Genomic DNA, 13,300 nt, shown 5'->3' with positions numbered 1-13,300 from the left:
GTAGGGGAGCTGCTATTCCTAGTCAGCTCCACTTCCTTCTCGAAGGAAAAAAAAAAACCGCCAAAGAAGTAAAGAGGGGGCGGGGAACCTGTCAACGAACTGTTTGGATAGCGGTGCCTGAACCCTTTAATAGGTTGCGAATAAAGAGCAGACACAAGCGTCGGGCACGATGGAGGGAGGGGGCCCAGCCATCCCCCCGGTCTTCGAGTCTCGGAAGCAGAAAATCCTTGCAGAGCTTTCCATTCCAGATGCAGAGTACTTCGATCTGTCGCCCAAGGGATCGGTGGACGAAGGAATCCGTGATCTGATCGGGGACATCAACAGATTGCCGGGCTTGGTGACAACCAGCAGCTGCGCTGGCCGGATCAGCGTGTTTCTGGAGGGCAGGAAAAAGCAGCTCCAGTCTGAGCAGCAACAACGACAGTTTGCACCCTCTGGAGGCAAAGGCGCTGGGAACTGGCTCTATGTCTCTCACGACCCACTGGAGTGGCCGTCGAGTGTCGAAGAGAAGAGCCGGTCGCTGCACAAGCTGTTTGGCATGGTGCCTGGAGATGGAAAGCCCCCAGCACTGGACAAAGATGGACAAGGCCCGCGGCTGGTGCGCTTTCATTTCGAGCCCATGGTCAGTCTTCTCTCTCTCTCTTCTCTTTCTTCTTCTTGTTTTGCTTCAATCCCTTCTACTCTTCACTTCTACTCTTCAAAGAAACCCTCTTGGTTTCTATTAATAAATTAAAAGCCCCAGAGCCTGACTGATGAATCCATCCTAGATCCTCCATATCATGACTGCCACTCTGAAACACGCCCAGCCAGTCTTGGCCGCTGCTTCTGGCTCGGGATTTCGTGAAAGCGGCCTGCAAAGCCTTCGCTGTCTTGGAGAAGGCCAAGAGGGCCCTAGTCCGATTGTTGCGGTCCGTTCGTCGGGCTTGTCCCTGGAATCGGTGATCGGATACTGCGACGAGAGCAACCCCGAGGAGGATGGCGAGCCTGTGGTCCGCAGTCTAGTCACGGAGGGATACCTGGAGATGCTCATTGCCATGTCGAACGAGCGGTTTTCAACTAACTCAGAGCGCAGGGAGAGATTTCGTAGTAGTCTCCTCGACCTCTGCTCCGCGGCCCAATCTCAACATACCAAGACAACAGGAAAGGCGAGGGCCAGGCCAGCTGGATGGGAGGATCCGGAAGCCAGGAGAGAAAGAAAGCGAGCAGAGGGCTTAGCACGGAAGAGAGCTCTCGAGAGCCAAGCGGTTGGCAGTGAAGACGTCAAAGACGATACAATAGCTTAGATGATAGCATTTGTCATACGAAAAATGAAGTAATGATAGACGATAAAGTTGATATTGCTTGACTAGAGTACTTCAATTTCCGAATCAAAAGGAAGCGACAGAATGCACCTGTTAGGAATCCCATGCGCAAAACTAACTCTCCAATAATTCGCACCACTCAGAAATTCAAAAAGACCTCGTCCAAGCTCGACCAGATCGTTCGATATGGAATCACAGTAGATAACCGTCTCGAAAATCCTCCCCCACAAGAGACGCTGGGTCAAGCGCTGTACCTGAAGCATGATGGAAATCCGAATGCACCGAAATTGACGAAACATCAAAGCGACAACAAAGTGGGAAAATGGAAAAGCAAAAAAAGAACAGATCTCATAACTAGGAATTCCATAGGGACAAACCCATCACCACTTTGAAAACAGCTACCGATCACGCAACAACTCGGTTGTTTCTCCAAAACCGGTGACACCTACCAAGTCAGAGGGCGATTGGCGGTTAGCTATGTCGAGACCAGCTCACAAGCGGAAGAAGGTAAGGGAATCCAGAGATCAGAAACGTATGGTGAAGCTACAAGCCAAAGCCGGCAGGAGCAAAGGGAAAGCCAGGGTTGACCACAGCGTTACCGTGACCAGCGTTGACCTGAGGGCCGTTGTAGTTGTTGGCGTGAGTGTTTCCGCCCAGCTGAGTGAACTCTGGGAGGAAATAGGGGTTGACAGGCACGCCGTTGTTGGCCTGGGTCACATTGATGGTTGGAAGGCCGACAGGACCAGGGGCGGAACCAGCACTGGCAGTAGTACTGGAAATAGCACCCAAGGCCTCGTCATCCCCATTAGCAAGAGCGGGGTTCCTTTCTCTCTGGGCCTGGATCCAACCGGCGAGGACCAAATTGCAAAGAATGACCATCTCACGTTGGACGGCAGACTCCCAGGACTTGTATTTGGACACTTCCAGAGACCATTCATACCAAATCCTACCATAGGGAGATTGGAGATTGATGGTAGGGGGAAAAGAGTTAGGCAGCTCCGCATTTGCATGTTCCTCGACAGTCGAACCCTTAGTGATTAATTTCGCGTAATGCTGTACAAAGACCAGCTGTCAGCCACCTGCTATTGCCAGGAGGGGAGAGAGGTGAGTGACCTACCATCATGGTAGCTTCATTGAAGCCGGGCATTCTCACAAGGGTGTCGAAAGGAAACCATTTGCCGGCTTCGGAAAACCGGGTAATTTCTCTGATGTCCTCTGAATAAAAGCACAGCGTGTATTTCATGCGTTCGTTAAATGAAGGGCAACGAAGTCCAGCGTGCAGCAGGTCACGGAGGAGTCTCTGATCGAGTCCGACAGTCTTCGAGTTCTTGACACGGCTGGCCAGTGTCTTGATTTGACGACTGGTAAGTTCAAACAGAAGGTTGCGATCGCCAACCGTGTACATGTGAGTTTCGTGCCAGGGGAACTAAACAGAAAATATACAAGTCAGAGAAGTGCAATAGATACTGATGGAGAACATCTCATGATGGCCATACCTTATAGAGAGTGCTGATAGTGCTTTCGTAAGTGCGCTGAGGACATTTGTTACAGAAAGGGGACTGTTTGCATTGGTATATTATTAGTATTCACTTAGGAAAGAAGGGACCCAAGGGATGGAGCTGAAGGAGGAGCTTACACGCTGGGGATTTTCGGCATGGCGAATAGCATTGACAATCTCTTCATTGGTGAAGAATCCCGTAAAGCCAGTTGAGAATGGGTCAGTGTTTTCCACAAGGTGAGGTTTTCCGTCTTTCCACTCGACGCATTTGGCACGAGGAAACAGGTCTTTAAGAAGTTCATCCTCGGAGCTCAGTTCCACGTCCACATGGCGACTTCCAAGACGCCGGTGGCCCTGTTCAACCATTGCAGTAAGACGCGTTTGAATCACCTTTGCAGCTTCCTTGGTCTCAAACTCAACGTAGCAGTCCATAGTCTTCGCAGTAGGCCGTTCCATGATGATGTGGACAGCGCATCCTTTGATGGGAGACACAAGAGGTGCATCCCGACCAATAAACTGATGGATTTCTGACTTGGTAATGGAGTATGGGATCTGTTTAATACTTGTTAGTGATTTCTTTATAAAAATATAAACTTTTAAGTGGTGAAAGGTGGGTTGTGTTGGGCGATCGATCCAGTTCCAGATGTTCTGAAACAATCACAACTCACATTAGTAATCTTGATAACACCATATGTAGTAGAGTTCTGCAGATGGACGAGACTTCCAATTGGCATTTCACTTGGCAACGCAACTGTGTCGAAATGGTTTACGGTATCGGGCACGCGACCGTGTTCCATGAGAATCTGGGACAGCGTGGGCCGTGAAAGCGGGGACAGTAGGACCTGAGCTTGTCCATGAGGGAATACATGCTGGGGAACAGGAGCCGGAAGGGGGGTCGCAGCAAAGGGAACTTGGGGAGGGATATCAGCCTGGGCAAGGGTCTGCGCAGTCAAAAATTGAGGGCCGTGGATCAAAGAGTGACCAGGATCGGCGGCCATAGGAGGTGCAACAGGTTGAGATTGAAAGCCGGGGTAGGCTGGTGTCATGAACGGGGGGGCGGCAAACCCTGGAGTAACGCCAGGCACAGAATAGGGCATCAGGGATCCAAAGACAGGATGGGAAGGTCCAGAAGGACTAGGAAGTCCAACTGCTCCAGACGAACCCGGAGCTGTCTGAGGGGGGGGAGGGGGTGGATAGATCTGACTCCAATCCATGTTGCAATACAGGCAAAGGTGATGCTTAAGGATTGAGATAGATGAGGATGTTAAAGGGATGGGGGATGAAGAGAAGAGAAGGGTGAAGGAGGAGAAAGAGAAGAAACTGGGAGTCCTAGAGCTGGGGGGGGGGGGGAAGTGCTTCAAAATTCACCAGTAATTAGAATTTATCTTGATGAGTGAATGGATCTGCTCGATAGCGCCACTCTGGTTTCAGATGTCAAGTGAGAGTATGTGAAGAGAAGATTATCCCGGTGAACATCCACCTAGATGCTGAGATTTCTCGCGACACCGAGAACCAGGAGCAAGCAGTAATTGGAGTTTAATATCCAGCAAAATGTCCAGCAAAGCTGTATATGCTGTTCATACAGCTTCTAGCATGCCATGGACCTCGAGAACCAGCAGAACATACTCGAGATGTAGCTGTATAACCAGTTGAGGCATCATCAAGGCCAAGGCCCAGCATTGTTTGCTCTGGCTTCCTGGCAGTTGGCATGATCCACTCCCATTTCCTATTTAGTAATACCACTGCCTGGTTACCAAGCGGGGGACTCTCACATGCACGGCATAAGAAGAAGAGACGGTTTCCATCATCGATATGGCTGCTGCGCGGTGTTGGTCAAGAAGCCACAGCCAGCCACTTGATAGGAGGGGCTTATGGAGCAAAGCTGCAACACGAATAGCCATATTGTTCTTCAGGGAAGGTATATTGACTGGATAACAGAGCTCTATTCACTGTAGCTCGTGTGGCTGAGACTTATTTATTCGAGATATCCCTCGGATATTACAAGACAGGGGCCGGAAAAGACGAGCCGCTACATAATTAGCCTCGAGTTAACTAAAAAAAGGGGAATATCAAACCTCCATTCCAGCAGATAACTATCAGAAAAAGGGTCCAACCCTTGAGATACTTGAGTCAGATTGCTCCCTGTTGCGGTTAAAAGTTTTTATGGTATAAAAGCACTGAAAACACAAGATTATTTAACTTTGAAATTGTACGATCTTCGTTACTAGCCTAAGGCATCTGTACAGACTTGAAAAGAGAGTCAAAGCCGTCATAATTTGTCGACATGGAAACCAGAGGTAAACTATTTAGTCAAACTAGACAGGTACGTTAGGCTCCGTGATAATGGAACGAATGGAGATTTGTCTTACCGGTGTCAGGAAAGACTCTGCAACGAAACGAGCACGAGCGTTCAGCTGTTGAATCAAAGTTATTAGCTTACAGAGTACACGTATCAACATGGAAATAACTCGGCAAACTTACGAAGAGCTTCATCTCTGAGATTTCCTTATCCACCTCCTCTTGGAACTCAATGACGAAATCGACTAGTTTATGTTTTAACATAGACTCTGTGTGGAAGTTGGTGATAAGGAAGGAGATGTCATAGCCCTATATACTCGTCAGATCTATCTTCTTGGCGGGGTTCCTCGGAAAGAGAGCGGCGATTGCAGACCTTGACTGGCTTCCTCCGCAGAATGAAGAAGGATTCCGCTCGTTGCGTCAGGAATCGAGTGAATTTATGAACGAGAACTAAGAAGTCAGCATCAAAATCAAATGATGCTCATTGAAAAGGGTCAAAACTGTACTGTGCTCAATCTCATCGGCCTGCTTTATTCGGATGCTGACACGGACACTGTTGACACTCGGTTCAATGAGAACCTTCTCGTTCTCATTGCGAGAAATCGTCAGGGGGTTCAGGAGGACTTCAGGCGAGCTGGCGGCTTCAATCTCCGGGACATTGTGCCTCTCAGCCGTCTGCGACGCGAAGTTGGATATCGCAAGCGCCGCGGTCAGAGAAGATCGAACGCATTGAAGGTAGGGACGCAGTGATTGAGACTACCGCATCGTCAGTTAGAAGAGAGGCATACCCATTGATTCCTCGGCTCATCTTACCATGACGTGGAGTACCGGAGACTACCTAGGCTCCGATGATTGTTGTCGTGGTCTCGGCTGCGGAGCGGTCAACATCGCCAAATTGAGGGGAGATCTCGCCAGCGGAACGAGCACCAGCTCTCCATGGTTTCAAAGACATACCTAAGCCAAACATAAACGTCGCACGCCAGCAATCCGCAAAAGACAGGTTGAGGGGTTGCTCAACACGGTGGGATGGCTCTACGTACGTCGTTGTACCTACCCGAAGGCGGTCAACTGGTCCTGGATGATGTCGCTATGTTTGCATTGTTTGTATTATTTGCCCCACGACTCCAGGAACCGTGACAGCGAAGGCAGAAACTGGTTACGTACACTCTCTTTCTCAACCGACAGGAGCTGTTTGGAAGTTCGATCTAAGCGTGTTCAAGAAGCTTGATCACTATGGCTTCGATACCAGGTATGAAGAATGCTTGATACTGCGTCTTTCCCCGCGTTCCTGGCCATGTTAGCTGACCGCCAAAACACAGTCATCGTCAAGCACCAGGGCAAGCGCCATGAGGTTGAGCTTGACCCGACCTCGAACGGCGAAACCTTCAAGTTCCAACTTTACTCCCTGACCGGTGTCGAGCCCGAACGGCAGAAGATCTTGGTCAAAGGTGGCCAGCTGAAAGATGACACCCCTTTGGCTAGTCTGAACGTGAAGCCAGGCCAGACGTTCATGATGATGGGCACGCCCTCTGGAGGACAAGGAGCATCCGATCTAGGACGACCGAAGGAGGCAGTTAAATTCCTGGAGGATATGACAGAGGCAGAAGCTGCAAAGGCGGACGGAGCTACTCCAGCCGGCCTTCAGAATCTGGGAAACACTTGCTATCTCAACTCCACTCTTCAAACTCTGAGAAGTGTCCCGGAGCTGGAGGAGGAGCTTCAGAAGTATCGGCCTGCGCAGGATGCGATTGGCTCGTCTCGTCTTTCCGATATTAGCAGCTTCGGCCTCGGCGGTCTGGGTTCGATGGATCTGACAGCTTCTCTGCGGGATCTGTTCAAGCAAATGTCCGAGACGCAGGAGGGTATCCCTCCCCTCATGTTCCTCAATGCCCTCCGAAACGCTTTTCCCCAGTTTGCCCAACAGGATCGAAATGGACACGGTTATGCTCAACAAGACGCCGAGGAAGCCTGGTCACAGATCGTGGCGCAGCTGCGGAACAACTTGAAGATCAAAGACGGGAAGGGAGACGCGGCTGCTGAGGTGTCGTTCATCGACCGGTATCTTGCTGGGAAATTCCAATCAGTGATTGAATGTGATGACCCGGCTGCCAAGGAGGTGGGAGAGGAACCAACGACCACTTCCGACGTTTTCTACAAGCTAGACTGCCATATCGGAAAGGAAACGAACCACCTGCGCGACGGTATCATGGCAGGCTTAGAGGAGAAGATTGAGAAACAGTCCCCTACTCTAGACCGCAATGCCATCTATACGAAGCAGTCGCGCATTGCGCGGCTGCCCAAGTATCTGACGGTGCACTTTGTCCGATTCTTCTGGAAGCGCGAGACCCAGAAGAAGGCAAAGATCATGCGCAAGGTCACCTTCCCTGCTGAGCTGGACGCAGTGGAGTTCTGTTCAGAAGAGCTTCAGAAGCAGCTTATCCCCGTGAGAGATAAGGTGCGAGAGATCCGCAAAGATGAATTGGATGTCGAACGGGCGCGTAAGCGTCAGAAGCTGGCACGCCAGCACGAGGAGGAACCCGAGCAGGAAGCGAGCCTGGAGCCTATGCAGAAGAAGAAAGCTGCGGAGGAACGCAAGGAGGCCAGCAAGAGCAAAGGCACCGAGAAAGACGGCGACGCCACGATGACGGATGTCCCCTTCAAGACTGACGCAGAGTACGAAGCCGAGATGGCTGCATCGATCCAGGCCGCCAAGAAGGAACTGTTCGAGCTTGTTGACCAGAAGATGGCCGCCGACGCCGGGGCCAACACCTCTGGTCTCTACGAGCTCAGGGGTGTGATCACCCACCAAGGCGCCAGTGCCGACAGCGGACACTACACGGCGTACATCAAGAAGCGAGGCAAGGCTGTCGAGGACCCCGCGCAGCCGGGCAAGAAGCGACGGGAAGAAGAGGAGGAGAAATGGTGGTGGTTCAACGACGACAAAGTCACCGAGGTGGACGCAGAGAAGATCGAGACTCTTGCGGGCGGTGGTAAGTTCTATCAAACTCAAACCTGGGGTTTTCAAATTCAAAAACTCTCTGCTAACTAGGAATCTTATCAGGTGAATCCCACTCCGCGTTGATTTTGCTCTACCGTGCGATCGACCTGCCCACCATGGAATAGGTACCTAGGTAGGGGTAGGCATGTGTGCCGACATTCAGCACAAGGAATGAGAAGAACATGATAATGTTAGACGAGTCTAGATCATGAATATAACACTGGAAATACTTTTTCATCAGTTCCGTATGAGTTTACACCTAAACGTATTGCCTTAGTTGCTGTCGAAGCATCGATGCATGTACTCCAGTCAACCTTATACTCTAATTCCCAATGTGTACTATTAAGATTCAAGAGGTTAAAAGTATATACACCTATTTCAAATATACACAAGGTATATCCATAGACGCTAATACCTGCATGAACATGTCTATCTATTATTGCAACCGAAATTATTTCAAGGAAGATGGAAATGAAAAAAAAAAAAAAATGAAATCCCAGCGCTGTCATGCGAATGCGTGATCGTAGTGTTGGATGGTCAAGTCTGGAATAGACTCGACTTTACGGTAGTCGTCGTGCTTTTAATTTTCGTTTCAGTTTAAGTTCAGTCGTGAGCCGTCTTTATATTGATGTAGCGAACTTGCTTCTCTGACGGATTCGTTTCCCGTACTTGTAAAAGATATACCTGTGGTTTATCAGCCTTGTGTTTCTCAGATCGAGCCGAGAGGATGCATACGGAAATGGAAGCAGGCAGACGGTGATCATCGTAAGTAGGAAGGATGCCCACTCGTATCCGAGGTTTTTATACACTGGACGTGGTATTAGGATCGTCATACAACACGGTGATGGTTTTGACTTACTTGGCGTGCCGAAGAGGGGGAAAGCACCTGCAAACATGCTTCGTGCAAAGCTGTTGGCAGCGAGGGCGCTTGCGGCGTACGTGGGATAGGCATCTACCAGGAAGGTGAAGGCACCTGAGAAGACCATGACTAGACTATAAGCGGGGGATCAGATTAGCTGGTTGTTTTTTATTTTCTTTTTCTTTTTTTCATGCAGCGTTGTAGAGTGACATACCCGATAGCAAAGATCGTGCTGCCGATAATGGGGACGATCCAGTGGACAGAAGCATATCTAAAATACCATTCAGTAAAATGGTCAGTAGTGCAATGTCATGGTCAGAACGTACGTTGTCCAGCTGAACCACATAAGGCCAATCGTGACAAGGGGAGCTCCCACAACTGCAGGAGGAAGACGATATTCCGGTTCTGAGCCACCCTTTTCTCCCGTCTCGGCTTCATGTCTAGCCAAGAGTTTCATATAATTCTTTTGGAATCTGTAATTGTCAGCGGTTTTTCCTCTCTCTGTAGAGAAATGGGAGGGGGAAGGGGGTTGCTTACAGTGGGTTCGTGGAAACACCAAGAATCATTCCAACGGTCAGACCGAGAAAGCTGAGACCGACCTGCCACAGATTGAAACCATGGTTGTTTTCGAAAATCAAGGGGAAAGCTTCGAAGAAGAGATAGAGAACTCCGAGGAGCACGGCGCAGAAAAGGCACAGACACAGACACATGGGTTCGAAAAACAAGAGGAGGAACGGCCGATAGCAGGATCTGATGATAGTCTAAACACAGTCAGAAGAAAGACCTGAGTTGACGATCCATTGCAATACACACCTGGATGATGGACCGATCCAGCTTTTCAATGGCCGCGTAGTACCGATCATCTCCTGTCTCTTTGCGCAGCTTTCTGGCATGACTGCGCAGTACGGCAGGGTGATACGTCTCCGGGACGAAGAAGCAGAGCGCCACCCACTGGAAGAAGGACCACATGATCAAGACATAGAACGACCATCTCCTGTATCTGGTTAGAGGCCGATTCTATCCCCGAACCTGCTAGCAGTGCTGCTGTGCTTACCAGTTGACGTTGTAGTTGATGAAACCTCCAACAATAGGGCCTAGTTCTGGACCAAGACTGTGAAAATCAAGTCAACGCTTGATTCTCCCAGATGAATACAGGAACAGATCACTCACAATGGACTCGCCGTGTAGATCATCATGGGAGCTCCCAAGCTATGCTTATCGAAAAGATCGCCGACAGTGCCTCCGGCGACGCTGAGAAAGGCCGAGCCCACGAAGCCGGTGAGGAAACGGGAGATCATGATGGTTGCCAGATTCTGCGCGAGAGCCGTGGGGATAATCCAGATGACAAACAAGAACATGGAGATGATATAGACAGGTCTTCGGCCGTAGAACTACACCACCGATAAGCACAGATTAGCATACGTCGAATACGTTTTTTTTTTCTTTCCTTTCTTTATTTCCCCTTCTTTTTTTTTTTTTTTTTTGACATCGCATACCTCGCTCAACGGGGCCAGAAACATCGGCCCCAATCCAAGCCCGATGACAAACAAGCTCAGACCCAGGGTGACGACTGTCTGGCTCGCATGGAAGTGCTGCTTCAGCTGGGAGCCTGCCGCGCTGTACAGCGAGCTGGTGGCCGCGACATTCAGACTGGTCGTGGAGGCGACGATGACAATCAGCCATTTCCGGGCGTTCGACATGCTCCGAGGGCTTCGAGGGTCGTCATCCCCGCTGAACGCGACGAGGAACGGATCCTTTGACGAGTCATCATCGCGGCGGGGAGGCTTTTCGGCGTCTTCTTGGTCGAGCTTCACTGGTGTGAAGCGGGTGCTGTCGGTGCCTTCCGGAGACGGTGATGAAGGAAGGCCATTTGCCATGGTGATTTAGCAAGTCAGGTTTAAAGTGATAGTTCTAAATACTGGTGTCTAGTCTATGAAGAAAAAAATTCGCCCCTGAACAAAGAGGGAAAAAAAGAGTCGGAAAGACGCCGAGTCGAGGGGACTCGCTTATTAGAAGTTGGGATGGGAGGAAGATAACTAGAGAAAAGAGCTGGTAGAACATCGATTCTTATAACAGGTACCTAGTTATAGCCTAGTCTTTGGTTGAGCAGTGGTAGTTATTCTCAACGATCCAACGTCGGTCTTGCTGAACAAACGGAGAGAGGATGAGGAAATCCATCCACTTCATGAATCAATCAGCTTGCTACTAACTAGTTACTTACTAACTGCTACATAAAGCGGGGATCGGCTTCTTGACCGAAATCTAGAATCTCTGGTAAGAATGAAAAGAGTCATGAATCGGGGACTCGGCAATCCGGCAACAGCTAGTATTACTAGGCAATAACTGGTTAGTTGGTTACTCTGTATTAGTCAGTTTGATATCCACAGCATGGCATAACTTATAGGCAATGATGTCATCCCATCAATATGTTCATTGTTACTAGTAGTTATAGGTACTAATTAACTATATAGTCAGTATATGCATGTCGAGTGATAGCATAGATTACTCTGTAGACAGGTTAAAGATAGAGAAGGACTTGATGGTAGGAGAAGTGCCTGACTAATGTTACACTGATGAACGTTAACCACGTGTGATACACGTGCTGAAGTTACTCAAGAGTCAATACTCAATAGTAGATACTACCAAGTCCTATTTACTACAGTCAATAATTTCGCTACGAATAATATACTGTGGAAGGTCGAAGATATGCAAGGGAGAAGAAATAATAAAGATATACCATAAAGAATAGTCACGATTTAACTTTAGAAGCTGCATAAGCTATATTTATAGTCATCTTTAGAGTAGTAAATCTCTGTACCTACAGCTGTATTAGCTATAGCCTTCTCGGTATCCATTTCTACTAATTTGTGTCTTTCAAAGCTCTTATGATGGACTGGAAGTAAAAGATACAAACTTGCCAAGACCCGCATCATGTGACCACACGTGACCCGCTCGCAGATACCGTGACACGCCCAAGGCTTGCCGCTTCACTGCTTCAGACGCAACTTCCCCATTGCAAGTGATTTGGCTTGCAATGTGATGGCGATGGCTGTTGTACGACGAGCTCTCCAGTCGCGGATAGCCTGTGCGGCAAGGCCGCCGGCCTTGACCCCTCCCCTCGGCGTCCAACGGTTCTCTCCGAAATGCTATTCCAGCAGCGTCACCGCGACGCGCGCCGCCGAACAACCGTCCAGATGGCCTCGACGCTTCTTCTATGCGACTGTGTTTGCGAGTCTGGGGCTGGCGTGTGGGAAATGGATGGACAGCAAGGTTTCAGCGCCGCCAGTTCCAGGATCGGAGGAGGATGCGCGAGAATTAGAGGCCATCAAGCGAGTGTTTGAAACCGGCCTGCCTTTTGTTAAGGACCTGCGAGATCACCCGGACTATGTTGAATGCGGCGTTTACGAGAATTACACGGATGAACAGAGAATGCACAGACTGACCTCGGGGTCTCTTCGTGGAAGTCGGGGCGTGGCTTTGCAGGTGGGCTGAACCCCTGATATCAAGTGTTCTTTTCTTTTTTTAAAAAAAAATTCTGCTGTCGGAAGGAAGCACATTATTTGTCATTCATGAATCCCTAAATTCAAGTACCGAAGGCAGATATCTCATCTGCCGAGCCGAGGAATCTCTTGGACTAACCAACCCGGCCACAGAAAGTGTTTTGGAACGAAAAGGAAAAGAGTGCCATTGGCGTGGCGTTTCTTGGTCCCGGTCTAGAGGGGTGGCCGACAGTTGTTCATGGCGGTGCCCTCGCCACCGTCATCGACGAGCATCTCGGTCGTATCGCCGTTCGCCATTTCCCTGAGAGAACAGGGGTCACCGCGAATCTCACCATCAACTACCGTGCTCCCGTATACTCGGACAGCTTCTATACCTTCCATACAACCATTGATCACGAGCGGAGTACTGATCGCAAGGCTTTCGCACTGGTGGAGGTGCGAGACCTGACGGGCAAGCTCTGCGCAGAGGCTACGGGCATTTTTGTCGTCCCAAAAACGCTGAAGCTCAACCGTATTGGCGAGAATTTTTGATCGATAGGAATGCAAGCGTTCTTTAAGGGCTATCGAATAATATCCTTGTGGTGTCCGAATGTTTTGGTTTCAAATATATATATCTGGCACTCGGATCTCAAAATACAATGAACATGGAGAGCCCTGGACTAGTCGGCAATGCATAATGCATCGACTGGGTCAGAATAGGGGCTCTTGCCGGTCATCTCCTCTAGCCTAATGGCCGGCGACCTTTTTTTTATTCCCCGTCTGCGATGATTACTTGATGAGCTGCCGTAAAGCCCAAGCCACCGTTCAATAATGGTCCTATGGTGGTCGAGCTTGGCTTGGCATGAT

The 13,300-nt window shown here is 49.6% G+C and overlaps 6 protein-coding genes across 6 annotated transcripts; 3 read left to right on the top strand and 3 right to left on the bottom strand.

Moving 5' to 3' along the window:
* Window positions 1-169: 169 nt before the first annotated feature.
* On the top strand, window positions 170-1,283 carry ASPZODRAFT_74918 (hypothetical protein; the record flags this gene model as incomplete). The annotated part of the gene is made up of 2 exons (XM_022730002.1): window positions 170-622; window positions 768-1,283. 2 exons carry the CDS (start codon window positions 170-172, stop codon window positions 1,281-1,283), a joined length of 969 nt encoding a protein of 322 aa, XP_022577617.1.
* Window positions 1,284-1,844: 561 nt separating this feature from the next.
* On the bottom strand, window positions 1,845-3,596 carry ASPZODRAFT_75128 (hypothetical protein; the record flags this gene model as incomplete). Its single annotated transcript, XM_022730022.1, has 5 exons — window positions 1,845-2,354; window positions 2,419-2,727; window positions 2,798-2,860; window positions 2,938-3,351; window positions 3,468-3,596. 5 exons carry the CDS (start codon window positions 3,594-3,596, stop codon window positions 1,845-1,847), a joined length of 1,425 nt encoding a protein of 474 aa, XP_022577616.1.
* Window positions 3,597-4,976: 1,380 nt separating this feature from the next.
* On the bottom strand, window positions 4,977-6,100 carry ASPZODRAFT_136657 (hypothetical protein). The gene is made up of 7 exons (XM_022724106.1): window positions 6,052-6,100; window positions 5,911-5,967; window positions 5,604-5,853; window positions 5,471-5,547; window positions 5,281-5,406; window positions 5,169-5,213; window positions 4,977-5,114 (listed from the first exon to the last, which is right to left on the bottom strand). The coding sequence occupies exons 2-7, from the start codon at window positions 5,911-5,913 to the stop codon at window positions 5,106-5,108; spliced, it is 510 nt and encodes a 169-aa protein (XP_022577615.1). The 5' UTR covers window positions 5,914-5,967; window positions 6,052-6,100; the 3' UTR covers window positions 4,977-5,105.
* A 132-nt stretch (window positions 6,101-6,232) lies between these two features.
* ASPZODRAFT_104005 (hypothetical protein) lies at window positions 6,233-8,319 on the top strand. The gene is made up of 3 exons (XM_022720849.1): window positions 6,233-6,346; window positions 6,417-8,087; window positions 8,159-8,319. Exons 1-3 carry the CDS (start codon window positions 6,331-6,333, stop codon window positions 8,218-8,220), a joined length of 1,749 nt encoding a protein of 582 aa, XP_022577614.1. The 5' UTR covers window positions 6,233-6,330; the 3' UTR covers window positions 8,221-8,319.
* Window positions 8,320-8,548: 229 nt separating this feature from the next.
* ASPZODRAFT_104002 (hypothetical protein) lies at window positions 8,549-10,831 on the bottom strand (the record flags this gene model as incomplete). Its single annotated transcript, XM_022720848.1, has 11 exons — window positions 8,549-8,779; window positions 8,831-8,903; window positions 8,955-9,088; window positions 9,169-9,225; window positions 9,281-9,427; window positions 9,492-9,715; window positions 9,768-9,948; window positions 10,009-10,065; window positions 10,125-10,345; window positions 10,451-10,524; window positions 10,606-10,831. The coding sequence occupies 11 exons, from the start codon at window positions 10,829-10,831 to the stop codon at window positions 8,716-8,718; spliced, it is 1,458 nt and encodes a 485-aa protein (XP_022577613.1). The 3' UTR covers window positions 8,549-8,715.
* A 1,168-nt stretch (window positions 10,832-11,999) lies between these two features.
* Window positions 12,000-12,985, top strand: ASPZODRAFT_74919 (hypothetical protein; the record flags this gene model as incomplete). Its single annotated transcript, XM_022730003.1, has 2 exons — window positions 12,000-12,437; window positions 12,608-12,985. The coding sequence occupies 2 exons, from the start codon at window positions 12,000-12,002 to the stop codon at window positions 12,983-12,985; spliced, it is 816 nt and encodes a 271-aa protein (XP_022577612.1).
* Window positions 12,986-13,300: the final 315 nt, after the last annotated feature.

This window comes from Penicilliopsis zonata, assembly GCF_001890105.1.
Source record: "Penicilliopsis zonata CBS 506.65 unplaced genomic scaffold ASPZOscaffold_21, whole genome shotgun sequence".
NCBI lineage: Eukaryota > Fungi > Ascomycota > Eurotiomycetes > Eurotiales > Aspergillaceae > Penicilliopsis > Penicilliopsis zonata.
This window is presented reverse-complemented; position numbering and strand designations above follow the sequence as displayed.

What these genes read in the sequence shown, in the direction of transcription:
- ASPZODRAFT_104005 (XM_022720849.1), top strand. An exon ending in CGAGACTCTTGCGGGCGGTG is followed by an intron (nt 8,088 to 8,158) that starts GTAAGTTCTATC and finishes GAATCTTATCAG; the next exon opens with GTGAATCCCACTCCGCGTTG.
- ASPZODRAFT_136657 (XM_022724106.1), bottom strand. An exon ending in GGCCGATGAGATTGAGCACA is followed by an intron (nt 5,548 to 5,603) that starts GTACAGTTTTGA and finishes CTGACTTCTTAG; the next exon opens with TTCTCGTTCATAAATTCACT. An exon ending in TCTCAGAGATGAAGCTCTTC is followed by an intron (nt 5,214 to 5,280) that starts GTAAGTTTGCCG and finishes TTGATTCAACAG; the next exon opens with CTGAACGCTCGTGCTCGTTT.